Genomic DNA, 27,015 nt, shown 5'->3' on the forward strand with positions numbered 1-27,015 from the left:
AAATAGAACAAAAAATCATCAGATTTGTTTGGAACCACAAAAGACCCCAAATAGCCAAAGCAATCTTAAGAAAAAAGAACAATAATGGAGGTATCACACTTCCTGACTTTAGCTTGTACTACAGGGCTACAATAATCAAAACAGCATGGTATTGGCAGAAAAACAGACACATAGACCAATGGAATAGAATTGAGAACCCAGAAATAAAACCACAGAAATATGGACAGATAATTTTTGACAAAGAAGCTAAAAACATACAATGGAGGAAAGACAGCCTCTTCAATAAACGGTGCTGGGAGAATTGGATAACCACATGCAAAAGAATGAAACTGGACTGCTATTTGTCACCATGTACCAAAATTAATTCAAAATGGATCAAAGACTTAAGCGTAAGACCTGAAACAATAAACTGCATAGAAGAAAACATAGCTACTAAACTTATGGACGTTGGATTCAAAGAGCATTTTATGAACTTGACTCCAAAGGCAATGGAAGTAAAAGCTAAAATAAACGAATGGAACTATATGAAACTTAAAAGCTTCTGCACAGCAAAAGAAATCATCGACAAAATAAAGAGGCAACCAACTGAATGGGAGAAGATTTTTGCAAACAGTGCCTCCGATAAGGGGCTAATATCCAAAATATAAAAGGAACTCATGAAACTGAACAACAAAAAAACAAACAACCCAATTGAAAAATGGGCAGAGGACCTGCAGAGACATTTCTCCAAAGAGGACATACAAATGGCAAATAGACATATGAAAAAATGCTCAACATCACTAATCATCAGAGAAATGCAAATCAAAACCACAATGAGATATCACTTCACCCCAGTCAGAATGGCTATCAACAAGACAAATAGTAGTTGGAGAGGCTGTGGAGAAAAAGGAACCCTCATACACTGTTGGTGGGAATGCAGACTGGTGCAGCCGTTATGGAAGGCAGTGTGGAGGTTCCTCAAAAAATTATGAATCGAATTACCATATGACCCAGCAATCCCTCTCCTGGGTATCTATCCAAAAAATCTGAAAACATTTATACATAAAGACACGTGTGCTCCAATGTTCATTGCAGCTTTGTTTACGGTGGCCAAGACATGGAAACAACCAAAATGTCCTTTGATAGATGAATGGCTAAAGAAGTTGTGGTATATATACACAATGGAATACTATTTGGCGGTAAGAAAAGATGATATAGGAACATTTGTGACAACATAAATGGATCTTGAGAGTGTAATGCTGAGCGAAATAAGTCAGACAGAAAAAGCAGAGAACCATGTGATTTCACTGATATGTGGTATATAAACCAAAAACAACAAAAGAACAAGACAAACAAATGAGAAACAAAAACTCATAGACACAGACAATAGTTTAGTGGTTACCAGAGAGTAAGGGGGTGGGGGGTGGGAGATGAGGGTAAGGGGGATCAAATATATGGTGATGGAAGGAGAACTGACTCTGGGTGGTGAACACACAATGGGATTTATAGATGATGTAATACAGAATTGTACACCTGAAATCTATGTAATTTTACTAACAATTGTCACCCCAATAAATTTAAAAAAATAAATAAAAAAGAAATATGTGAGCCACATCTATAATTTAAATTTTCTAGCAGCCCTATTTTAAAAAGTAAAAGGAAGCAGGTGAAATTAGCTTTATTTTACTCACTGTAGCCTAAATATTATTTCAACGTGTAATCAATAAAAATTATTAATGAAGAAAAAAAAACTGTACTTAAATGTTTATACTGTCTTTAATCATATTCACCCAAAACTGGAAACAATCCAGATATCAACTTGTGGATGTATAAACAAATTGTGGTACATTAATACAATGGAATTCAATTCAGATATGAAAAGGAACAAACTACTGATATATACAGAAACATGGAGGAATCTCAAATACATTAAACTAAGTCAGATGGCTATGTGCCATATTATTCCATTGATATGAGTTTCTGGAAAAGGGAAAAGTGTACAGACAGATAATGGATCAGTGGTTGCCAGGGTCTGGATATGAGGGGAAAAGGACAGACTACAAAGGGGCATGAAGGAACTTTTGGCAATGATAGAAAAGTTCTAAATCTTGATTGTCACAGTGGTTACTTGACTGTATAAAGTTGCTAGAATTCATAGCGCTGTACACCTAAAAAGAGTGAATTTTATTGTGTATAAATTATAACTCGATAAACTTGACTTTAAGACAAAGCAAAGCAAACAAAAGGAACTAAACCCTCACAGAGTGCTAAAACTGTATACTATCAAAACAAAGAAAAACATTCTAAAATTAATCAAAGGAAAAAAGCAGATTCTCTACAAAGCAGCTAAATTAGACAGAAGACTAATCATTAGCAAAAACTGGACTTCTTTGAAGTATTGAGAGACAGTAACTGTCAACCAAATTATTATTTGAGAGTTAGGGTAAAATAAAGACATTTTTAGACAAAGTCTAAAGAAATTTCTTAGAGACGAATTGAATATATATAATAGCTATACTTCAGTTAAAAATGAAACTGAAGCTAGAAGGAAAGGGGTGAGCAAATAAATTGGTTAACATTGCTAAATTTAAATAAGTATTAAATACAAACAACAACAACAAAAATAATTATTTGTGTGGCATCAAAAACAAAGTGGTACATAAATACACATGGCAATAAATGACATGGAAGACAAAGGGAAAAAACTGATGTTAAAGAATTCTATCATTTGAAAGGTGGATGAAGATATTGACTGATTAGACTTTCATTACGTTAAGTGAGTATGCTAAAATTTTAAGGATAATTAGAAGAAAAGAAAATAGCTTTCCAAATTACTACAGAGGAATGAGGTGAATAAAGAAAAGCATTTAGACTAAAACAAGACATAAATGGAGAAAAAGAGGAACAAAAAAGGCAAAAAAGGCAAGGTTAGTAGAAAACACAAAAAAGAGGGTAAGAATAAGCATAAATGTAAAAGTAATTACAAAAAGTGTAAGTGGATTAAATTTACCTGTTGAGGCAGATTCTCAAATTAGATTTAAAATATCGAGCTATATTCTATTTATAAGAGACTAGTCCCAAATATAATGTCATAGGTTTGAATTAAAAGAATGAAAATATTATTAGGTAAAAATATACATCAAGAAACAGAATGCAATATTAGAGATAAATAGGATCATTAGTTAATGACAAAAACATTATCAGGAAGCAATATTAATCCCAAACCCATACATAAATAATAGCATAGCCTCAAAATATATAGAGTTTAACTGGAATTTCTACTCAAAAGATACATCAGTGCTAGTACTGTGTGACTGGTTGAAATACTATTGCTACCTTGTAGAAATAGAATGAAGCATTAGCACTAAAAGAACTCTAGTCTAAAATAAGCTTTTAAAGTTTTTCTATTATAAGTAAACTCTCTGGTTGTAATAAATACTATCTCAGACCACACATACAGACAAATACATATTGCTTTAATGTACAAAGCACTCACATCCCCCTACCTCAAGAATCTTCCTGAGATATTTGTTACCGAGGCAACTTTTCAAGATGTTTAAAGTGGGGAAACTTGACTCTATTAAATAACAAAGTTTTTTCCATCATCTGCCTGGAAACAAACAACATGTAGATTTCAAATGGGACTACTTATATATTCATTAGATACCTCTTAGTACTGTTAATTATTAGGTTAGATTATAAAGTTAAAATTTCATATGAAGACTAGAGGTCATAAGATACATTTATTCTAAAAAGGTTATAATTAAGAAATTTAGCAAATTCCTAGGGCTTCCCTCACTTAAATTGAATTCCAGAATCCTTTGTTTAGGTTACATTTTTCTGAAAACTCTCTCATGCCCTCTGCTGTCCATTTATTGAATATAAATTATTAAATAAAATAAAATATTCATGGACATTTACATTTAGATGGTAAGAAATCCTCTACCTATTTCTTTGTTTGAATCAGTGTTAGGAAGCAATATATGCTAAGAAATGCTTTAAAATTTTTTAAATTATAAATGTAATATATGTTCACTATTGAAAACACACACAAAAATGGAGAAATAATTCATTATCTCACTACTTAGAGATAACCATTGTTATCAAGTTGTGTATTTCCCTTTGGAATTGTTTCTATGGAATATGTTTTTATGTATAATTTTATGTTAAAATTACTATTATTATTACAAAATTGGGATCATACTAGACATACAATTTGGTATTCTACTCTTTTCACTTAATTTTACTGTGAGGTAATAGAAAAAATATATATATTGGTCTCTGACCCTGGCTCCTGAAACAGGGCTTCTGAAACCCTTATAGTTTCCTGGGTGATAGGAATGCCTTTTGTTCTGATGAGGGGACTTTGGGTGGTCTCCTGGATGAGGGCTGGTCACCGGAAAGAACAAGCCATGCTTAGAAATCTCGGAATTTTTAGCCCTGACCTCCATTCTCTGGAGAAAGTAGAAGGGCTGAAAATAGAGTTAATAATCTATCATGCCTATGTGACGAAGCCTCCATAAAAATCCCAATAGTATGGGGTTCAGAGAGCTTCCAGGTTGGTGAACATATCCACCCTGAGAGGGTGACGCACCCCAACTCCACAGGGATAGAAGCTCCTGCTCTCGGGACCCTTCCAGACCTCACACTATGTATCCATTAGGCTACTTATCTGTATCCTTTATCATTTCCTCTAATAAACTGGTAAATGTAAGTTAAATGTTTTCCTGAGTTTTGTGAGCTACTCTAGCAAATTAATTGAATCTAAGGAAGGGGTTGTGGGAAGCACCCATTTGTAGCCAAATCAGACAGAAGTTGTGGGTAAGGTAGGGACCTACTACTTGCGGTTAGCATCTGAAGTGGGTGGGGGCAGTCTCGTGGGACTGAGCTCTCAACCTGTGGAACCTGACATTATCTCCACATAGTTAGTGTCACAATTGAGTTAAATTGTAGGACACCCAGCTAGTGTCGCAGAGAATGGCCTGTTGTGGGGAGAAGCCCCATATACTTGGTGACTAGAGTGTCAGCAATGAATTGTTGTGAGTGTGGCAGTAATGTGAAAGTAAAGGGGACACTCACAGAAGGAGAACTATAGGTTTTCCCCTTACAATTATATTATGGGAACTTTCCCATACCAATGAACAGTCTTCAAGATATAAATTTTAAATTGTTCCATAATATTCCAGATGAATACTAATTTATGTGACTCTCCTATTTTTGGACATTTAAGTTGCTTCAATTCTTTACTATCATAAGTAACCCTGTAAAACAAAACTCCTTAAACATAAGTTTTTTTTTTGAATAGCCCAAATTTTATGTTTACATTAAATTCCAAAAAGTGTCATTTCCAAGTCATGAATACATATGTTTTAAGGCAGTTTATGCATATTGCTGAACTGAACGCTGGAAAGTTTGTAATAACTTGCACTCCCACCAGCAGTATATGTTCATGACCATAGGAATAGCTTTTTTTAAGCTGAAGATGTAAAAATATCCTACAAGTAAACTCTAAATAAGGGGGAAAAGTTATCTACCTATGATTCTCCATTCATTTGATGAATAATATTTTTCTTCAAAGGTCAGGAAGATAGAAAGACCTTTTGGCAGAGCAATAAGAGGGCCAGATCTTCTAATTGTGTAATCTTAAACTTTCTGCATTTGCTTTCTCATTTATAATGTGAGGATAATAATATCTGCCCCGCTAAACAGAGTGTTTTGTGAGGATACCCTGAGATGATATATGTGAACATGCTTTGAAAACTATAATGTCAAAGAGACAGAAGGTAGTGTAGCCTCGCCTCTTGTAATTTTAATGCCCCTAGTATTTTTGGCAACTAGAATTAAATAATTTAATTTTTAATTGTAGGATATAGGTATAGACTTTAACCAAATGTTTCAATTGCTTTGGTTGTTACATAGCTTATAGTCAAAGATACAGATATAGGCTTTAACTAAATGTTTCAATTGCTTTGGTTGTCACATAGCTTATAGTCAAAGATTTAAAAAGTATGCTAGTCATGCAAGTTCCTTTACAGGGACTTGCCTGTAAAGCAAGTTCCAGGAGAAATGTTTAAAAGTACACTTTGCTTGAGATAATAGAAAAATATAGGTAGTTAAGCATAAAACAATAACAGCTTAAACAATGACAATAGTCACAAGATGTCTAGTTTCTGTGTTTTTTTGTTTTGTTTTCGTTTTTGTTTTTTAAAGATTTTTTTATTGGGGAAGGGGAACAGGACTCTTTTTTTTTATTGGGGAACAGTGTGTACTTCCAGGCCTTTTTTCCAAGTCAAGTTGTTGTCCTTTCAATCTTAGTTGTGGAGGGCGCAGCTCAGCTCAAGCTGCCGTGTTCAATCCAGTTGCCATTGCTAGTTGCAGGGGGCGCAGCCCACCATCCCTTGCAGGAGTTGAAATGGCAACCTTGTGGTTGAGAGGATGCGCTCCAACCAACTGAGCCATTTGGGAGGCAGTTCAGCTCAAGGTGCCGTGTTCAATCTTAGTTGCAGGGGGCGCTGCCCACCATCCCTTGTGGGACTCGAGGAATCGAACTGGCAACCTTGTGGTTGAGGAGAGCCCACTGGCCCATGTGGGAATCAAACCGGCAGCCTTTGGAGTTAGGAGCATGGAGCTCTAACCGCCTGAGCCACTGGGCCGGCCCCTAGTTTCTGTTTTTTTGCTTTAAAGATAACATCACTAACACAAAATTATGAGATATTTTGCAGAATCTTGGTTCTTCAACTCAGCACCCCTCGTTCTCACAATGTAATTTTGTGTTGCTGATTTACTGTTTCTTTGCTTTGTTAAGTGGGAGGAGATAACTTCAGGGCCACAAGGAGAATTTATGCTCGTTTTGCAGAAGGAAAGAATGTCTCAAGGTAGCTGGGACCAGCTGCTGACACCCAGGAGTCTGATTTGAAAAAGCGTCATCTATGACTAAAGAAACACAGACTTCTCTCTGTTTTCTGGAACTTCCCCTCCCTTACTCCCCAGCTGCATAAAAACTCCCTACTTTGCTTTTTGGAAGAGATGGATTTGAGAGATCTTACACTCCCATCCTCTCACCTTAACCAAATCACATAAAACTCTATCTCCAAGCACTGGTGTCTCACTGTTTTGGCTTTATCTGTGCATCGTGTGCACTAACCTGGATTTTGGAAGATGATTCTACAACAGTAATATTTTTATTAGTCATTGACATGCGGACAGATTTGATACATAAGTCATTAGACTTTTAGAAATATCAATAACCTTTTAATATGTTAATCTTAATTATCAATCATTTTCAAACTCATATGATCAGAAAAGTAATTTTTCAGTCTATTTAGTTTTATTATGTTTACTTCAAAATAGTAAAACCAATCACTTTGCCACAGACAGTGAAGGTTCAGTTGCCAATTCCATTTACTTGGTGTGTCTCAGAAAAGAAAAAATTACCATAGAAACAAAATTATCTATTAGGGATTTCCTATTTAACCTAAAAATAATTGGCACATGTACAACAAATATGAGTGCATTCTCAACTTGCTTAAGTAAACTCCTTTGTCAAATTCTTTTTCAAAGTTATTCCCATGGGTCTTCATTAAAAAGTCAATTTGAAGATCAGTCTGAATAATTACGACCAAATGAAACACAAAGCCAAGGACTGAACTAGTATTCAGTGGGAACTTGGTGAATCTAAAAGTTAGCACCTATTGTGAGCCTTCACTAGGAGGAAGAATAATGAGGGAGGAAAGACTAAGAGGACAGAAAGGAGGAAAGAATAACTTAAGAAAACACTGAATTTTTGAAAATGTATTGGCTAGCAAAAAAACTCTGTGACTTGGGCCCATAATGGACCTTAGCTCAGCTCACTAAGACATTTCTCTATCATGATAGCTCTCAGTAATTCTGATTATTGCAGTTAGCCAAAGGTTGTTTTTTAAGGCATTCAGTTTCTGCACTTGAATTTTGTTAAACGTCATTGTTTGCAGTGTGTCTTTACTAAGAACTTAGGGAATAATTTGTAGGAGGAGGAAGTGGCACAGAAAGGGAGAGAGAAGCAGCAAATGAAGAAATAAATCTTTTCTTTTCCATTTTTTAAATTACCCACAGAATAATAAAAGGTAAAGTCATTTAGTGCAATTCCTCGTCATCTTAAGGTTGAATAAACAGGACCATGTGACACACACAAACCAGGTACAGAGGCAGGAAAATAATCAGTCCCATGTTCTTCCCATTGCACGATATTCTCTCTCTCTCTCTCTCTCTCTCTCTCTCTCTCTCTCTCTCTCTCTCTCTCCTCCCTCCCTCCCTCCCTCCCTCCCCTTCCTCCTCTTCCTCCTCCTCCTTCTTGTCTCTCTCTCTCTCTCTTTCTCTCTCTCTCTCATTTTAGCCCTAAAACCGAGGATCATTTATAGTTGAAGAGATCGCTACTGCTGTCAACACAATTCCTGATCGCTCAGCTTTTCTTTTCTTAACTTAGAGGCAACGTTATCCCTAAAATAAGAATAGAGTACTTTATTTACACTGCAATTTCGTAGCCTGTGCACCGCGTTCGAGTCCATTATCTGATTTGATCCTTACAAAACCCCTTGAGGCAAGACAAGGAAGGTATTATTGACCTCATTTAAAAAGCGAGCAATTAAAACCCAGAGACGTCCAATGACTGGCCTAAGATTACTTAAGAGTCAGAAGAAAGCAGGACTCTAATGCTATTCCTATATTTGTTGTCAAAGAGTGAGTTCACTCAAAAAGTACCAATCTGGCTCTTTATCCTCTTACCTTAGAGATCCTCCATCCCAGGGTACCCCGTTCTAGTTTTGTGAAGTTTGGACCTAACCTCCCACTGACGGTACTCCTAGTTTGCATCTAATTTTCACCTTTAAAACTGCAATTCCTTACCCCTTCCTTGATACTGATCCTTATTTAGGCTCCTATTTTTCTCTGTAGGTTATGGCCTCCAGGGTCTCACTCCAAAGCTCTACCCTCTCTAAAGAAGTCGCGTCCTCCGTGTCCAAGGAAACCACACAGCCTTGCTCACTTAGCCCTCTCCGCTCTTTCCATTGGCCAGTTAGATGCCATGTAGATTTTTCTTTCCGTCCGTCCAATGGCTAATGGGGTTGAGGCAAAGAACGCGCGCCTTCGGAGCAGCAGGCGACACCTGCTCTTACTACCTTCGCATTGCTTCCTGGGATATGTAGTTTCTGAGCTGCCAGGAACTCTTCGCTTTTTGGCTCCCTTTAGAACTACTTATCCCGTAGGCCTTTGCGAAAGGGGAGGTCGGTGGGCGAGATGTCCGGTCCGGGTGGATACTTAGAGCTTTCACATTTCAATTTGCTGTTGAGGCATGAGCGGCTGAGATTTAAATTGAGGGATGTAGTGAACAGTCTTGCTCTTACTTCAGCAAACCCTCGCAAATGTCACCCTTGTGACTTGAGCCAGCACAGTGCAAAGTCGACTGGCGGTAGCGAGAGTGGGCTGTGAGTGAGGTGATCGAAGGGAGCGCGAGAGGGGCGCGCCATGTACGTCCCTCGCTGGGGCTGGGGACTCGGCTGCCTCCGGCTCCGTCAGCTCAGAGTGTGGGACGGCGAGGCCACCGGGCGCTGGGCGTGTCGGGCTTGTCAGGCCCGGCTATCCGGCTTAGGTGGGGGCGAGCGCGGGCCCGGGTCCGAGCCTGGCCCCGCGCACCGGACTTTGAAGGCGTGGGCGCTGCTGGTGAGCCCGTTCGGTCGGTTGCGGGCGCGGCTCCCGTGCCACCTGGCGGTGAGGCCCCTGGACCCCCTTACATACCCCGACGCCGACCGCGTACTGGTCGCGGTGAGCGGAGTGGAGGGCGGGGCTCAGGACCTGGCGGACCTGCAGGTGAAGTACGACGAGGCGCGGAAGGAGGTGGCCATTGTGTCTGACACCATTGACCCCCGGGCGTCCGTGGAGGTGATCGCGCCCCTGAAGTTTGGCAAGTGAAATGACGTTGCAACGGGTTTGGGTCCCAGGGCACACCCAGGACCTCCTCAAATTTGGCGGAAGTGCACTTTTAATTGGTCCCTTTGGATCTGACTTTCCAACCTAATTTACAGTTGTCCCTTGCTGCTTCTCTCTTCTGTCCTACTTTGAGTTTCCCCGTAGTGGTGACGAATTAGTTTCCTAATTATAGGCATTTTATGAATCGAATGGAAACATGATTTGGAGTGTTCTATGTGAAATGACATTTTTGGAGCCCCTTAACGTTCTCCTTTGGCACTTTGTTCCTGTTTCTGTCACTCATTGTACTTTGTCAGTAGCAAAGTGATTTGTTTTGGGGGAATTGACTTTGCTTGATAATCCCTTCAATGGTGTATGGCAGTCCATCCACGTTTCCCCCTGCTCACAGCCTGGGGATCTGTCCCCAAACAGCCCTGTCTATTGGATTTTCCATTTCTCACCTGGACCAAGTGTTTGGTTTCAAATAGGCACCCAGTTTCTTAACTGATGCGTCTCCATTCATTTTGGCCTAAGTAAATTTTCAGAGAGTGGCAGGTTTTGAAGAAAAACACATAGTAACACTATCTGGAAAACTTCAACTGATAATGCCTGCAAGATGTGTGTTCTAGGTATTTGGGTTGCATGTTATTTCTCAAATACAAGACAACACTTTTGTAGGAAAGTCTCCCCAGGTTCCCTTCCTTCCTGGGACTGATATTGTTGATGATCATAACAGCAGCTAACACTTCTATGATGATCTTTTCAATCCTTATAATTGCTCTATAAAGTAGACACTGTTATTGTCACAGTTTCAGATAAGGAAATTGAGATAAAGTAAATATTTATTGTGGGTGAACAAATAGAAAAAAATCCATGCCTTTATGAAGTTTATATTCTAGTAGGAGTAGATCAAGCAATATGCCTGTTTGCTCTCAGAGATGAAGTGGTGGAACTGAGATTTGAATTGACTGGAATCTGCTTAACCACTATGCTTTATTGCTTCTCAACTTCTAACAGGCTTAGATGAATAAGAGACCCTGACTTCAAAATTGAACAGTCTGGGGTGGGGAGGAAGATCTGCCAATATGTTATTGTAGTACAAAGTAGACTAAGTATTGTAATAGAGATACACCAAATTTTATGGCAGCACAAATAAAAATGGAACTACCTGTGTTGGTGATCCCAAACCTCGTTATTTGTTGATTCTACTTTTTAGAGCCAGAACCCCATTTCTGCTTCATTGTTTCCATGTGTCTATTCCATAGCTCCTCAAATCAATATAATTCAGTTTTCTTCATACTTAATTATTCATCAAGTTTGTCGATACTTGTTTCAGTGAATGGATGAAAGTAGTATTACTGTCACTTAATGTCTAGCCTTAACTTCTCTACCTGTCTAGTGAGGGTAGAGTATATTTAGAGTCTTGTTTTCCTTTCTCCATGTCTATCAATGCTGTGTTAGGTCAAGCCTTATGTTGTAACACTACTTAACTGGGTAAAAATTTTGCAGTTATACTTGCATCCATGTAAATATGGGGTAAAATTGTCTTTGTATTTTAGATTAATCCCAACCAAAATATTGCTATCATTTTAAATCTTTAGAGAGACTGCGACATATTCAAGAAATTGATTTTTATGCCATAACTACTGAATTTGTGGTGTTGCACCCCAGTAGTTTGTGTTTGGGGCAATATAGTGTTTGCTTCTCTAGTCTAGTTTAAGTAAAATCATCAATATTTATTTGAATTAGGTATTAAATGTCAGTGTTTTCTTATTTGATATTTTTGTACAGAGACACTTAAGATTACACTTTAAGTTGACAGCCAAGGATGCCACCTGTGACTCCTTATTTTCCAATTTTCTTCAGATAATACTGTTATTTATCCACAATTTTGAAGTCTTAATATCGTTTAGTACTATGTTTTTCAAAGTTGTTCCCATTTTTCATTACTGAAAATACCTTTTGATATACCTGCATGGTAATATCTTTAGTTTTTTAGATATGAAAGGTTAGAGATAGGACTTGAAATCCTAAGTCATGATCATATATACTGATCATGCTACTCCTGCAAAATGCTTTTTCATTTGGGGGAGGTTTGGAAACAAACTTTTAAATCTTAATGAATATAAGAGAGTAGGCTAACTGACTTATCCAGTTTACCATAATGACTGTTAAACTTGCTGTGTTCTTACTCGAACTCTGTGTATGTGTGTGTTTTTTCAGTGGGAAAGAAGCTTCTCTTTTCCCAGGAGTGCCTATAAGATTAGGAGTTTCTGACCTCCCTTCCTTCCCTCCTATATTACTTTTTCTCTTTAGATGATACAGGCCAACGAAAACTACTTTATTTCTAAAAACTGGCAGAAAAGGGCATTACATTTGGTGTTGGCATGGTGGAGACCCCTTACCTTTAGGGAGAGACTACTGACGACTCTGCTCTCCCCAGGGCTCAGTAATTATGGATATAACTGAGGAGCTGGATTTCTAGGGGGGTACTAATATGCTTTGGAGCCCATTAACCATGGTACTAACTTTTTTTTTCTTTTTTCATTTCTAGACTTGAATATCAAATCATCAGGGTCTGGCTGTATAAAAGTCCAAAATATTGAATGTGATAATTGCAATATTGAAACTGAGCAGGGGACTAGCATCTTACAGTCTATTAAGGTATAAGCACTTTTCTAATTTTGTTTCAATGTTATTTTTAAAACAACCCTTAAACCATGAACTGCCATATCAAGTTAAAGCTATTATTCTGAGTACCATTTTAAGAATATTGAGTATCATTTATTCATTACTCAGAAATTAGTTGCAAAAATTTTGCCTTGACATTAGTTCTGTTCTGAAAATAGAGAGGTTATAGCAACTTTGAAGGCTTTTTCCTCATATTCCTTTTAGATTTCATTTTGAAGTATACGTTAAAATAATAGTACATTTTAAAAATATTAGATTAATCACATTTTTAGTGTACCAGGTAGCTCATTACTTAAGGATTAAGTAGGTATTTGTGATAAACAACAAATGATTCATCTTGTTTTGTAATAACATTTTTATATTTAAATATTTTAATTAAAAATTTTTTGGGTAACAATGGTTAGTAAAATTACACAGGTTTCAAGTGTAATATTTAATTTTCTTAAAATTAAGTTGGTCTTAGCTCAAAATGATTTCAAATACATCTCTAATAGGTTTTAGATATCCTTGCTAGAACTGGTACTTCTTATACTTGCATGTTCAAAACACAATAGTTTTGTTAACTTTGGTGGCAGGTAACTTTGTTGAAGAGAAATCAGTCATCTTTATTTCATAATTGCAAAACATTTTTATTTTTAGATTCATAAACTACTTAGAATAATTAATGCATTTAAAAATTTTTACGTTATTAGTTTTGTTCCAATCACTTTTATTTGCATACCTGCCTTTAGCATCTGTCCACATGTAAACCATTCCAAATAAATTTAGTTGCACCAATATCATAAAAGACTAAAGAATACTGTAACATGTCCTTTTTCAGCACAATGAGATGGTTCAGGTTCTTATAAAAGATTGCACAGTGAAATCTTCATGTTGGAGGATTACCTGGATGAAAATGCCATAGTTCCTTTTTCCCTTAGAAATATAGTTTACTCCTCAATGCTTGAGTTTCAAAAAATTCATATAAAATATTGTCCTCTGAAGACTCAGAGTCTTATTTTTTAATTTTTATTTATTGGGATGACATTGGTTAGTAAAATTATATAGGTTTCAAGTGTACAATTCTATAATACATCATCTGTATGTTGCATTGTATGTTCACCACCCAGATGAAGATTCAGAGTCTTAGATTTTCAGTTTCAAATCAAAATTAGAAGCTAGTATGCTGCTATCAGTCATCTTTGATTTATCTGGTAATTCTGAAAGATCTTTTTGCCAATTTTCTCTTTTTTTGCCATTGTGGGCATAAAATGAAAAATGGATCCTCAGCTTTGGCACTGTTGACATTTCGGTCCAGATAATTCTGTGTGTCAGGGGCTGACCTGTGCAGTGCAGCATCCCTGGCCTCTACCTACTAAATGCCAATAGCACATCTCTCAGTTATGACTCAGTTCTCAGAATGAAAAATATCTCCACACTTTGCCAAATGTCTTCTGGGGGACAAAATCACCTTAAGCTGAGAACTACCATTCTAGGTAAATCCATCAGTCTTCTGTTGTCTTATTTTTTGTGTGTGTCTTTTAGCATAATTGGGAATAATTGACTAATAATGATGAATTAACTCCTAGGATAATGAAGTAGCAAAATGTTATAAGACATATGAAAAATAACATAAAGATCCCGTAATGTATTTTAGATTTATAAAAGAGTCCAGTGGACTGACAGGGTAATTTTAAGATAGAATGGGTTTTATTCTGTTTTCTTTTTATTTTTAATAAGTATATTTTCTATTTGTTTTTTGGAAGACCTCTAAGAAAGAATAAAAGTTATGAAATAATCAGTCCTTACAAATAGAATAGCTCAAAAAGAAATTTGAGAACTAAATTTGGGTCCAGTGGATCCTAATGGTATATACCAAGGGTTAAGAGATTTACTCTTGAGATCTTAGGATTTAACTGACTTAAATTCACAAATGGAAACATTTGGTAAAATATCTTGTTTAAGTTCTAAATATGGTATAATAATGATTATCTCAAATTAATGATTACCTATTAATACCAATTTCTCTTCCACTCATTTTAAGGACTTGAAATATATTTGATCTATGCAATAAAATGTTTATAGCAATAATAATAGCTACTGTTTATTGAGCCCTTATTATATACCAGAAAATTTAGCTAAGCCTTCATTTAATCGTTGAATTATCTCCTTTTATCAAGGAAGAAACTATGAGGCACCAAGAGATTGAGGACTTTAGTTAGGTTCAGATAGCTAATAAATTGAGCTGAGATTTGAACTTGGGTCTTTCTGATTTCCCCACTTATGCTTTTTCCACCTTTCTTTATTGTCCAAGCAAAATGTATGACAATACTACGTTTAACTAAGTAAATTTTTTAGGCAGCAGACCCTTAACTCATTGAGTGCCACATATTTACATTTTTTTTAAATAGAGCATAGTAGTTTGTTGTAGTAAATAGTGATTTAAATATTTATTTTAACTTTTATTTTACATATTTTTAAAAATTTTGTAATCTACTTAACTTTTTTTGGAATTAAATGAGCTTTAAATTATAACAATAGCTCTTAACATTTTTGAGCCTTACACCTCTTTGAAAACCTGATGACTGTCTCCTTAGGAAAAAAGTGCATATGTATTTGAAATTTTGCTTATAATTTCGTAAGTTTCACAGATTCTGTACAAATTCATGTAGGCTTGGTTAAGTGTTCCTGATATAAAATAACAGTTGCTTTGGAGATACTCTTTTCTAAAGTTCATCAATTACTTGTCTGCTTGATAAAAGATTATATTATATGTAATTTTACTTCCAACTCATGTTTCTATGGGCATGAAGTAGTCTACAATGCTATAAGACAGATAAACTTTTTAATTATGATTCATTTTGTCCTTTTCACTAAATGTTTTGAAATTTGTTTCTGGGCTGTTTTGCGTAAGGTTTTACTATTTTCCCCCCTGAATAATCAAGCAACCAGAAAGTATATACTTGTCTTGAATTTTTTACTCCCAATGTTTTAGACGCTTCTCTGCTGTTGCTGGTCAAGATATCGGTGAGTTTGCTTTTGCTATTTTTCTTCCTCTGTTATTTACCTACTATTTTTCTCTTTATAATTGTAGCGGAACTGAAGATGTATGTAAATGGTTAAGGTAAAGTAAACTACTCTGAAAAATAGACCAAACATCTAATGGCTCATACAACTATAGTTTATTTCTTAATTGTGTCCAAGTGTGTGGGTGGCTGTTTTCTGTTCAGTATTTCTAGGTTCCTTTCATCTCTGGCTCTGCCATCTCTTAGAGCCTTATTGTAATCTGCACTCATTTGGTGAAAAGGCAGAGCATAGAGAAGGCATACCAGCTCTTCTAAAAGGACAAGCCTGGAAATTGCATATAGCGTTTCCATTTACAGTCTCTTGGCAAAAACTTAGCAACACCTAAGGGGTAAAGGAAGCTGGAAAATACCATCTCTTCATGGGCCCAGCTATACTCTTACTTTGGAGAAAAAAATGGATTTTTGTGGACTTATAATAGCTTCTGCCACAGTTGCCAAGTGTGAAATCAAGTCTCTCTCTCTCTCTCTCTCTCTCTCTCTCTCTCTCTCACACACACACACACACACACACACACACACACTCCCATTCACACACACACACTTTTTGTTTTGGTCTAGCAGAGGAGGCGCTAACTCACCACTATTTTCATTTGTGCTTAGAGAAATTTTCACTTAGTTCCAGTTTCAGGGGTATGTTGTGCTAGAAAGTTTAACAGTCCGTTGGCTGTTAACCTAAGTGTGAATATATTCTTTAGAAGACCCCAGCCATAAGAGTGTGGGTTCTATTAGGTTAGATTTTGTCGTTTTCTAACAGTGTCACCTGATAAAGTTATTTATTTTTTCTGATTCTTGGATTTCTCCTGTGAAATGGGGAAAATATAATACCCATTTGTCTGAGTTGTTGTGAGGATTAAATGATAGTTAATGTAATGTAGTGAACATTATATATGGTGCAAAGAAAATGCCAAATAAGTGATAAATATCATTGTTATTAATAATGACCAATAAGAGTGATTATTGTTGTTATCCTCATCCCCATTTCTGTTTAGTTAGCCAGCCACAGTGATTTTTCATTCCCAAGTTCTTTTTCAGTGAAGCTACTGGAATACCCGAGTCACTCTTCTTTTGCCCTTTGAGTCCAGATGGCTTATTTAATCCCTTTAACAGCAGTTGATATTCTTTTCTAGTTGATGTTATTATTCCAAATAGTGCATTTCTATTTTCCATTTTCCTCTTTTGCTGCTTTATTGTTATTTAAAAAGAAACATTTAAAATGTTGGAAAATTTTTTATTAGTATAAGTCAAATTTATTCTCTTTTTCTCTATATGTATTTTTGTATTTGTCTTTCAGAGTCAAAAATTACATGTTCAAGCAAAAGGAGGCAAAGTGATCTGTCTGGGAACAGTTTACGGAGATATAGATATTTGTGCATCCGATAAAAGTGTAAGATTGAAACTTTTTTGTTTTAGTAATTACAGTTTTGCATCAAGTTGGCTTATACAGTGGGTAGGCTCTACAGAATTTGTGGTATAACATTCCTTCTTTAATGCATTTTAATTCATTAGTAAATTCAAATTTCAAATTCAGGTGATTAAATATTGTGCACTTTAAATTGTAGTTTGTGATTTAATACTTTTGACAGTCATTTAGTTTCTTATTTGGAATCAATAACATCTTTACATACTTAATATTTTAATTCTAGTTCTAAAGAAATTTTTATTTTTATGATCATGGATTAAAATCGATCATTAAGTAACACCACTGTACTTGGGATTAAATTTTTCTTCTATGTTATGTTTGAGTATTTTTCCAAGACCTGTTTACTTTGCCTGTAAGGAAAATTGAAAGATGAGTTCAAAAATCAACTTTCTTCAGGGTTTTCCACAAGATGGCACCACTAGATTACATTACTGTTCTCCAAAAGCTTTTATTAGCTATAGAGATTTTGGTTGTTATAAGATAGTTTGTATTTTTTAATCAACTTTTGTTGCTTCCTGTGATTCAGCATAGTATTAAGAGTAAAGGTATAATTTTGAAGTATAAACTGTCACAATTTTTTTTTAACAAGATCAATAATGTTTTAAATCTTTGAAAAAGATCAAAGTCACTTCTACAGTTTGCAAGGATCTTTTGCTATAAATTTGTTCATTTTCATACTCAGCTTTATTCATAGAAAATTGGTAGGGAGGAATTGAGAGTATATCTTATAGATTGATTACTGTTGGCATAATTAAACAAGGTAGATTATAACACTAATTGTTTCTACTATTGTAACTTTTATTTTCTATCATCAACTTGTGGGAGACTGTTTAAACCCACACATTTAAATTTATCCTTTAAATTAAACTAGGAAAGTATTGAAAAACTGCCTTGCTTGATGTGGCAGCTCTTTTGAGATGGCATTGAGTTTTACCTCACAGATTGCTTTGGTCTTGAAGGTGCAAAGGAAAATTAGACAACTTTGCAGCTCTTTCAAACTCTGTCCTTTAAATGATGGCTTGTGGTATTTGCAATTATCTAAATTACTGGAATATTACATATTGACATTCAACTATAAGTATCAAAAAATAATTTAAATTGTCTCTTCATTGTTTGCTATTTTGAATATTTTGGCCACTATTTCCACTCATTTTTGTTTGTTCTAACTTTCATGGTTTAGTGCCTATTTGTTTATTCCTACTTTTTATTATACTATTTTGTTTCTTGCCAATTGAGTTTTATGTTGTACTAAAGAATAAGTCTAGATATTTCTATTATATACAGTGTTAATTTTTAAAGCATATTTCTAATTTTCTGTTTCATATAAAATAAATGCTTATGAAATGATAACTTTTAATATACAACTTACACAGAAATGTGCTTTTGCATATTTGAGAGGTAGCATAGCGAATTTGTTAAGAGCACAGAATTATTGAGAACCAAACTACCTGGGTTTGAATCCTGGCTTAGCTATTTACTAAGTTCTTTAACTTCTGAGAAGTTACTTTATCTGTCCTCCTTTTTTGGAAAAACGAAATAATAGTAATATACTTAACTCAAAGGGTTGTTATGAGAATTAAATTAGTTAATGACACAAAGTACTTAAAACAATGTCTGACACATAGCTAACTCTAATATAGTGTTTATTGTAATGATGATGATGAAGGTAAATAAAACACAGATAACAAAGATAATTGAATCACTCTTAGATCTCCCAGGTAACTTTACTAAGACTTTGTTTCATTATTCATGAAACAGGGATGACATTATTTGTTTTTCATATTCAACAAGATTGTGAGAATCAAATGAGCACTATGAACATTTAACAGCATTCTTTATGTGTTATTTTATATGGAGTGGCTGTTTTTAAATTGTATCATTAATTTCTGTATCCTATTTGGTACAGAGATGATAGAAATTCATTTTATCTGATCGTTGGATAAATTGATGGCAGTTGTTAGTTGAACCTGTCTTTCTTAGTTTGGGCTACAGAGCCATAGTGCTTTCCTAAAACTTGGTTTTCATTATATGTAATGTTGTTTTATAATAATTAAATTTATGAAAAGTTGTCCTCATATAGAAAAGAAAATTATAGCAATATCTCTGTCAGGAGGGTATTGATTTTTGTATCTACTTTTTAAAAATTTCTTTAAGTAAGTATTTCTGTTAATAAGCAAGCTATACAGTTTAATTCAAAGAGTCTATTTATGACTTTTTGTTCCATTAGCATTAATAACTATAAAGCAGAGCCTCACTATTTTGCTGTAAACTGTAGTGTCCTAAGATTAGTTGTTCTAGTTAATACCTGATACTGTGCATTACCTGTGGTCCTCAGTGAATTTTGAATTTCTCTCAAATTAATTTTATGGAATGATTGGTTAAAATAACTATAATATATTATTGTGGTGGGGGAGGTATTATACTTTCACTTGGTTTCATTTGCTTTGGTGGAACAGTGGAGGATACTTTTCTGGCTTCCTACAGAGTAAAATATTTAGTGTTTAATGAACAAAGTAAATCTTTGACATTACCCAGATACTCACAAAGAGTCTCTTAAAGGCTTTGTTTGGTTGTAGGGAGAGTCTAATCAAAAGTGCCCCTTTGCCAATTCAATTGAGTTTCAAATATTCTTTCAGTATTTATCATTTGGTGTTCCCTAAAACAACCTCACTATCTATAAAAAGCTACTTTACTCCTACTTGTTATCTACTTTATGGAAACTTGGAAATTTTGAAACCATGCATATAACTTTTCATAAAGCAACTTTGTAGGTAAAGGATAAATTATTTCAGGAGTTTTATACCTTTACTGTAACACTGAAGAATGCAAAACATTTGTATTCTGACAAATTTGAATGTACATAAAATATCTATCTTTTTTTGACAGAATTATTGAAACTAGATTTAAAGTAAAAATTCCTATGAATCCATAATTAACTTAAAAGAAACTGTAATAGATAAGAAACAATTGGGTGTATATTATATACTTAATAAAAGTCCATTAGAAAAGAAAGTTACGTACTTCAAATCCAAAGGGCAAAGTAATTCTAATTTGCTTCTCATAAGAACCTCAGAGTACTTTTCTTTCTCTTTTCATACTTCTGTTTGTCTTCTAATATTTTAGTATTGTTGGAACTCCGTTCTTATTAAAAAATATTTTGGGCTCTTAACAGTTTTTGAAGGACATATTAGGAGTGCCTTACACTAATGTCCATGTGTTCAAAAACAGGGATGTTTCTTTAAACACCCTAGTATAATACTTGAATTTGACCCTGGGCAAAACTCTGGCAAACATTCCTGGTGATTCAGTTTTTATGTCAACAATTTTATATTAACATTCACTTTATCCTTAAAAAACATTTCCTTAAAATGCTATGAAATGATTTGGAATCCTAAATTAGATATCTTCATTTTACATTGTGCTCAATATTTGAGACAAATACATACTACATTTTGTTAGGGGAACTTAGGAACAAATACAAAATTCCTTTCATTTTGTTCAGTGGAAACCTACTGTCTTATTAGATGTAAAGTGGAAAAATTCTAGAATTCTATTCACTGTATTAACAGATGAAAGGAGAAAAATTGTGATAGTCTTAATAAAATCAGATGAAGTATGTGCTAAAATTCAAAACCCATTCATGATTTAAATAGCAACAACAATAAAACAAATTTGAAATATGAGGGAACTTTTCTTAATTTGATAAAAGGTATCATACTCAGTGATACAATGTTGGAAACTTTCCCTTTGAGAACAGGAATAAGATAAAAATGCTCACTATCCCCTGGCTTCTATTCATCATTGAATTGGAGGCCTGAGCAAGATAGTAAGGGAGGAATGAGCAGGAAAAACAGTATTAATATAAGGATGAGAAGGGAAGAAATGAAACTCACTTATAGACAATATAATTATGCATGTACAAAAATTTTTCTAATTCAGATAAATTATTAGAATTAGTGAGCTTAGTGAAGTTGTTGGATTTAAGGTCAAATACAAAAGCCAACTAAGATAAAATGAAGTTAAAAATACATCTTTTATAATAGCACTTAGAAAATATCAAATAGGAATAAATTTAACATAAGATGAAGGAAAACTCTACACAGAAAATATAAAACATTAAAAGAAATTAAAGAAGATCTAAGTAAATGAAGGAATATAATGGGTTTGTTCCACATTCCACAGAGAATACACTGTTGCTCACAATCGTCTAACAGATAGAGTTAGGCAGTCAAAAGTCACTGAAGTGATTCTGTGCAGAATAGTAACTTTTTTGCAGTTGCCTAAAAATTCTATAGGTACCATTTTGACTTTTTACCAGTCTTTGTTTTATAATGAACTGATTTGAGTCTTTCTTTTACTAGACTGTGACTGTAGACAAGCTGCAGGGAAGTGCTGTTAATATATCTACTGAAGATGGTTTGCTGAAAGCCAAGTATCTTTACACAGAATCGTCATTTCTATCTTCTGCTGCTGGGGATATTACATTAGGAAGTGTTCATGGTAAGATGACAAATGCCTAATGTGTCTCAGACTTCCCACATAATTTTAGGAGATGACTGTTTATCTGTAGTTGAAAGATCTGCCATTAGGAAGCTAGCCCTCTAAATAATTAATTGCAGACTAACCATCTTTTAAAAAACTCATAAAATAAAATGACCTATGAGCTATGAATTTTATTTTGGCAAGAAATTGAATATTGCGCTGTTACACATGTGAATAATAATAATTCTATGCATTTTTTAATGCATTTCCTTATAAAAGGAAACAAACAAGGAAATATATGCAGGAGATATTCAGAGGAAACCACAATGAAATAAAAGCAGTATTAAAAATAAAGATGGGTTTTGAGTGGTTGCTTTTATGTCATGGTAAGAAAGTTAAGGATTGAATAAATTAATGAAACATTTGTGTGGAATCTAATTATAGAAACTCAGTGATACTATATGGACTAAAATGTTTTATGTGTGTTAGTACTAACTTGTCAGGAGGGAGTGGAATCAAATATTCAAGCTATTGAAAGAGAGAAATTACCATCCAAGAATAATATATCCAGCAAAGTTATCCTTTAGATATGAAGGAGGAATAAAGACCTTTCTAGATATACAGAAGCTGAGGGAATTTTCCACCACAAATCCTGCGTTACAGGAAATACTGAAGGAGGTTATTCTACCTGAAACAAAAAGACAAAAGGATGTAAAACTATGAGTAAGATGACTAACAAATAGACAGAAGTGGGAAATGACAACCCCTACACAGAATAGGGCACTATATACTTAAACATCACATAAAGGGTAAAGGAGATAAAAACAAAAAAAGAGAGCGAAGAAGACAATTTGCTACCACAACTCAAGTGAACTCACAGCATAAATCCGGATAATTTGTGACAACAAAAAACATAAAAGGGGAAGATGGTGAAGTTTTGAATTTGCAAAGAGGAATGGAGTTAAGAAGCATGCTGAAGAAAAAGAACTACTATATGTATCGTGTTTCCTCAAAAATAAGACCTAGCCAGACAATCAGCTCAAATGCATCTTTTGGAGCCAAAATTAATATAAGACCCGGTTTTATTTTACTATAAGACTGGATTTTTTATAATAAAATGTAATGTAATGTAATATAATACCAGGTATAATATAATACTATTATAATATTGCTCCAAAAGACACATTAAGACTGATTGTCTGGCTAGGTCTTATTTTTGGGGAAACACAGCATGAAATTTTCTTTTACATAAACTTAATGGTAACTACTCAAAAAAAAAAATAAAAATCCAGAATGAGATATATAACATAAAAAAAGAGGAAATGGGAAAAAATCATAGAATACCACCAAACTAAAATAACAGAAACACAAAGGCAAAGAAACAATGGAGACACTGAGCTACCAGAAAACAAAAGATAAAATGTTTATAGGAAATCCTCATATATCAGTAATCACCCTAAATGTAAATGGACTGAACTCACCAATAAAAAGGCACAGAGTAGCAGATTGGATCAAAAAGCAAAACCCAGTCATATGCTGACTTCAAGAGACACATCTCAGCTACAAGGACAAATATAGACTCAAAGTGAAAGGGTGGAAAACGATACTCCAAGCGAATGGCATCTAGAGAAAAGTGAGTGTAGCTATATTTATACATGACAAAACAGACTTCAAGATAAAAAAGTTAACGAGGCAAAGATGGACATTTTATAATGATAAAGGGGACAATACACCAAGAAAACATAGCACTCATCAATATATATGCTCCCAATCAAGGAGCACCAAAATATATAAAGCAACTACTAACAGAACTAAAGGGAGAAATTGACAAAAATGCAATTACAATAGAGGACCTAATATGCCATTGTCAGTTAGGAATAGATCATCCAAATAGAAAATCAATAAGTAAATATCATCCTTAAATGACACATTAACCAAATGGACATAATTGATACTTATAATTGTTCAGTCTAGAGCACCATGCTATACATTTTTTTCTAGTGCATATGGAGCATTTTCAAGGATAGAACATATGTTGGGACACAAAACTGGCCTCAACAAATTTAAGAATATTGAAATCATATCAAGCATATTCTCAGACCACAATACATTGAAATTGGAGATAAACTGCAAAAAGAAAGTGGGAAAAACCACAAATATGTGAAAATTAAACAACATGCTACTGGAGAATGACTGGGTCAAAGAAGAAATAAAAGGAGAGATCAAAAGATACATAGAATCAAATGAGAATGAAAATAAATCATATCAAAATTATTGGGATACTGTGAAAGTGGTATTAAGAGGGAAATTTATATCATTACAGGCCTATTCAGAAACAAGAACAATCCTAAATAAACAACCTAGCATTACATCTTAAAGAACTACAAAAAGAACAAATGGAACCCAAAGTCAGCAGAAGTAAGGAAATAATAAAAATTAGAGCAAATTAAATGAAATAGAGAACAAAAAGACAATAGGAAAACTTACGCAACAAAGACCTGGTTGTTTGAAAAGATTAATAAAACTGACAAACCCCTGGCTACACTCACTAAGGAAAAAAAGACACAAAATCAGAAATGAAAGAGAAGTTACGATGGATACCACAGAAATACAAAGAATCATATAAGACTACTATGAAGGACTATATTCTAACAAATTCAATAACCTAGAAGTTCTTAGAAACATATAAACCTTCCTAGACTGAATCACAGAGAACTGGAAAATCTAAATAGATGGATCAACAGTAAGGAAATTGAAACAATCATCCAAAACCTTCCCAAAAGCAACGGTCCCCAAGACCAGATGGCTTCACTAGTGAATTCTACCAAACATTCAAATATGATTTAATACTTGTCCTCATACTCCAAAAATTTGAAGAAGAAGCAATACTTCCTATTTCATTTTATGCAGCCAACATTACCCTGATACCCAAGCCCAGTAAGGATAACGCAAGAAAAGAAAATTACAGACCAGTATCTCTGATGAATACAGATGCAGAAATCCTAAACAAAATACTAGCAAATTGAATACAACAATACATTAAAAAGATTATATATCACGATCAAGTGGGGTTTATTCCAGGGACGCAGGGTGGTTTAGCATATGCAAATCGATCAAAGTGATACACCACATAAAATAAAGGATAAAAATTATGATCATATCAATAGATGCAGTAAAAGCATTTGATAAGATACAACATCCATTTATGATTAAAACAACAAAATGGTATAGAAGGAAAAGACCTTCACATAATAAAGGCCATATACTACAAACCCTCAGCTAATGTCATACTTATGGTGAAATACTGAAAGATTTTCCTCCAAGATCAGGAATAAGACAGTGCCCTCTTTCACCAGTGTTATTCAACATAGTCCTGGAAATCCTAGCTAAAGCAATCAGACAAGAGGAAATCATCCAAATTGGGAATGAAGAAGTTATATTGTCACTTTTTGCAGATGACATGATTCTTTGTATGGAAAACTCTAAAGACTTCTCAAAATAACTATTAGAAACAGTAAACAAATGCAGTAAATTTGTAGGATACAAAATCAATGTACAAAAATTCATTGCGTTCCAATATACTAACAATGACATTTCAGAAAAATGAAAAAACAATTCCTTTTGCAATTGCAACAAAAAGAATAAGATCCTAGGAATAATCTTAACAAAGTTTATAAAGACCTACACACTGAAAACTTTAAGACATTAGTAAAAGAAATTGAAGAAGACACAAACAAATGGAAAGATATTCCATGTTCATGGGTTGGAAGAATCAACATAGTTAAAATGGTCGTATTACTACCTAGGGCAACATACAAGTTTAATGCAATCCCATTCAAAATCCCAATGGAGTTTTTTAAAGAAAGAACAAAAAATTCACCAGATTTGTGTGGAATCAAAAAAAATCCTGAATAGCCAAAGGAATCCTAAGAAAAAAGAACAAGGCTGGAGGTATCACACTCCTTGACTTCAATTTATACTGCAAAGTCATAATAATCAAAACAGCATCGTATTGGCCAAAAAAGCAGACACACAGAGTAATGGAATAGAATTGAGAATCCGGAAATAAACCCACATATATATGGGAAGATAATTGTCAATAAAGGAGTAAAAAATATACACTGGAGAAAAGAAAGCCTCTTTAAAGGTGCTGGGAAAATTGGAAAGCCACATGCAAAAGAATGAAACTAGACTGCTATCTGTCACCATATAGCAAAATTAACTCAAAATGGATCAAACACCTAAACATAAAACCTGAAACAATAGATTACATAGAAGAAAGCATAGGTATTAAACTTATGAACCTTGGGTTCAGAGAGGATTTTATGAATATGACCTCAAAGTGCAAGGAAGTAAAAGCAAAAATAATGAATGGGACCGTATCAAACAAAAAACTTCTCCACACCAAAAGAAACCATCAACAAAACAAAGAGGCAACCAACTGAATGGGAAAAGATATTTGCAAACAATACCTCTGATAAGGAGCCAATATCCAAAATATATAAACTTGTATTCAACAACAAATAAACAATCCAACTTAAAAATGGGCAGAGTTCCTGAACCGGCACTTCTCCCAAGAAGATACACCAACAGCCAACAGATACATGAAAAGATGCTTAACTTCAATAGTTACGAGGGAAATGAAAATCAAAATCACAATGAGATACCACCTCGTACCTGTTAGATTGGCTATTAACAAGACGAGTAATAACAAGTGTTAGCGAGGATCTGGAGAAAAGGGAACACTCATACATTGCTGGTGGGAATGTAAATTGGTACAGCGACTATGGAAAACCGTATGGAAGTTCCTCAAAAAAATTAAGAATAGAATTACCATACGACTCAGCAATCCCTTTTCTGGGTATCTACCCAGAAAATTAGAAAACATTTATCTGTAAAGATATATGTACCCCTATGTTCACTGCAGCTTTATTCACAGTGGCCAAGACATGGAGACAACCCAAGTGTCCCTCGATAGATGATTGGATAAAGAAGATGTGAGATATATATATATATAAATGAAATGATATATATTGGAAAAGATGAGATATATATCTATATCTATATATAGATATATATCTCACATCTTCTATATGTATATATGTGATGGAATATTACTTCGCCATAAGAAAAGAAGAAATACTGCCATTTGTGACAACATGGATGGATCTTGAGAGTATCATGCTAAGCAAAATAAGTCAGACAGAAAAAGTCGAGAACCACATGACTTGTGGCATATAAAACTGAAAGAAACAAGACAAACAAAAAATCATAGACACAGATAACAATTTAGTGGTTACCAGAGGGTAAGGGGGTGGGGGGGTGGTAGAAGAGCGAAAAGGTGTCAAATATATGACGGAAGAACTGACTTTGGGTGGTGAACACAATGCAATGTATAGATCATGTGTTACAGGAATGTACACTTGAAACCTATATAAT

General features: G+C 34.5%; 2 protein-coding genes across 5 annotated transcripts in view; one reads left to right on the forward strand and one right to left on the reverse strand.

The window, feature by feature from the left end:
* Positions 1-9,255, reverse strand: part of CCDC146 (coiled-coil domain containing 146) — a 129,714-nt gene extending 120,459 nt beyond the window's left edge. For 2 of the 3 annotated variants that reach the window (XM_074340627.2, XM_019744542.3), the window contains exon 1: positions 8,740-9,255. The gene's annotated coding sequence lies outside the window, so the exon portion shown is untranslated. The remainder of the gene's footprint in view (positions 1-8,739) is intronic. The other variant, XM_019744541.3, reaches the window with a different exon arrangement.
* Position 9,256: 1 nt separating this feature from the next.
* Positions 9,257-27,015, forward strand: part of FAM185A (family with sequence similarity 185 member A) — a 71,903-nt gene continuing 54,144 nt past the window's right edge. The window contains exons 1-4 of one of the 2 annotated variants that reach the window (XM_019744547.3): positions 9,257-9,913; positions 12,473-12,582; positions 16,966-17,058; positions 21,456-21,594. In XM_019744547.3, the coding sequence (XP_019600106.2) occupies positions 9,478-9,913; positions 12,473-12,582; positions 16,966-17,058; positions 21,456-21,594 (778 nt within the window). In that variant the 5' untranslated portion in view covers positions 9,257-9,477. The remainder of the gene's footprint in view (positions 9,914-12,472; positions 12,583-16,965; positions 17,059-21,455; positions 21,595-27,015) is intronic. The other variant, XM_019744548.3, reaches the window with a different exon arrangement.

This window comes from Rhinolophus sinicus, chromosome 4, assembly GCF_057876585.1.
Source record: "Rhinolophus sinicus isolate RSI-liver-muscle chromosome 4, RSI-T2T, whole genome shotgun sequence".
Lineage (NCBI taxonomy): Eukaryota > Metazoa > Chordata > Mammalia > Chiroptera > Rhinolophidae > Rhinolophus > Rhinolophus sinicus.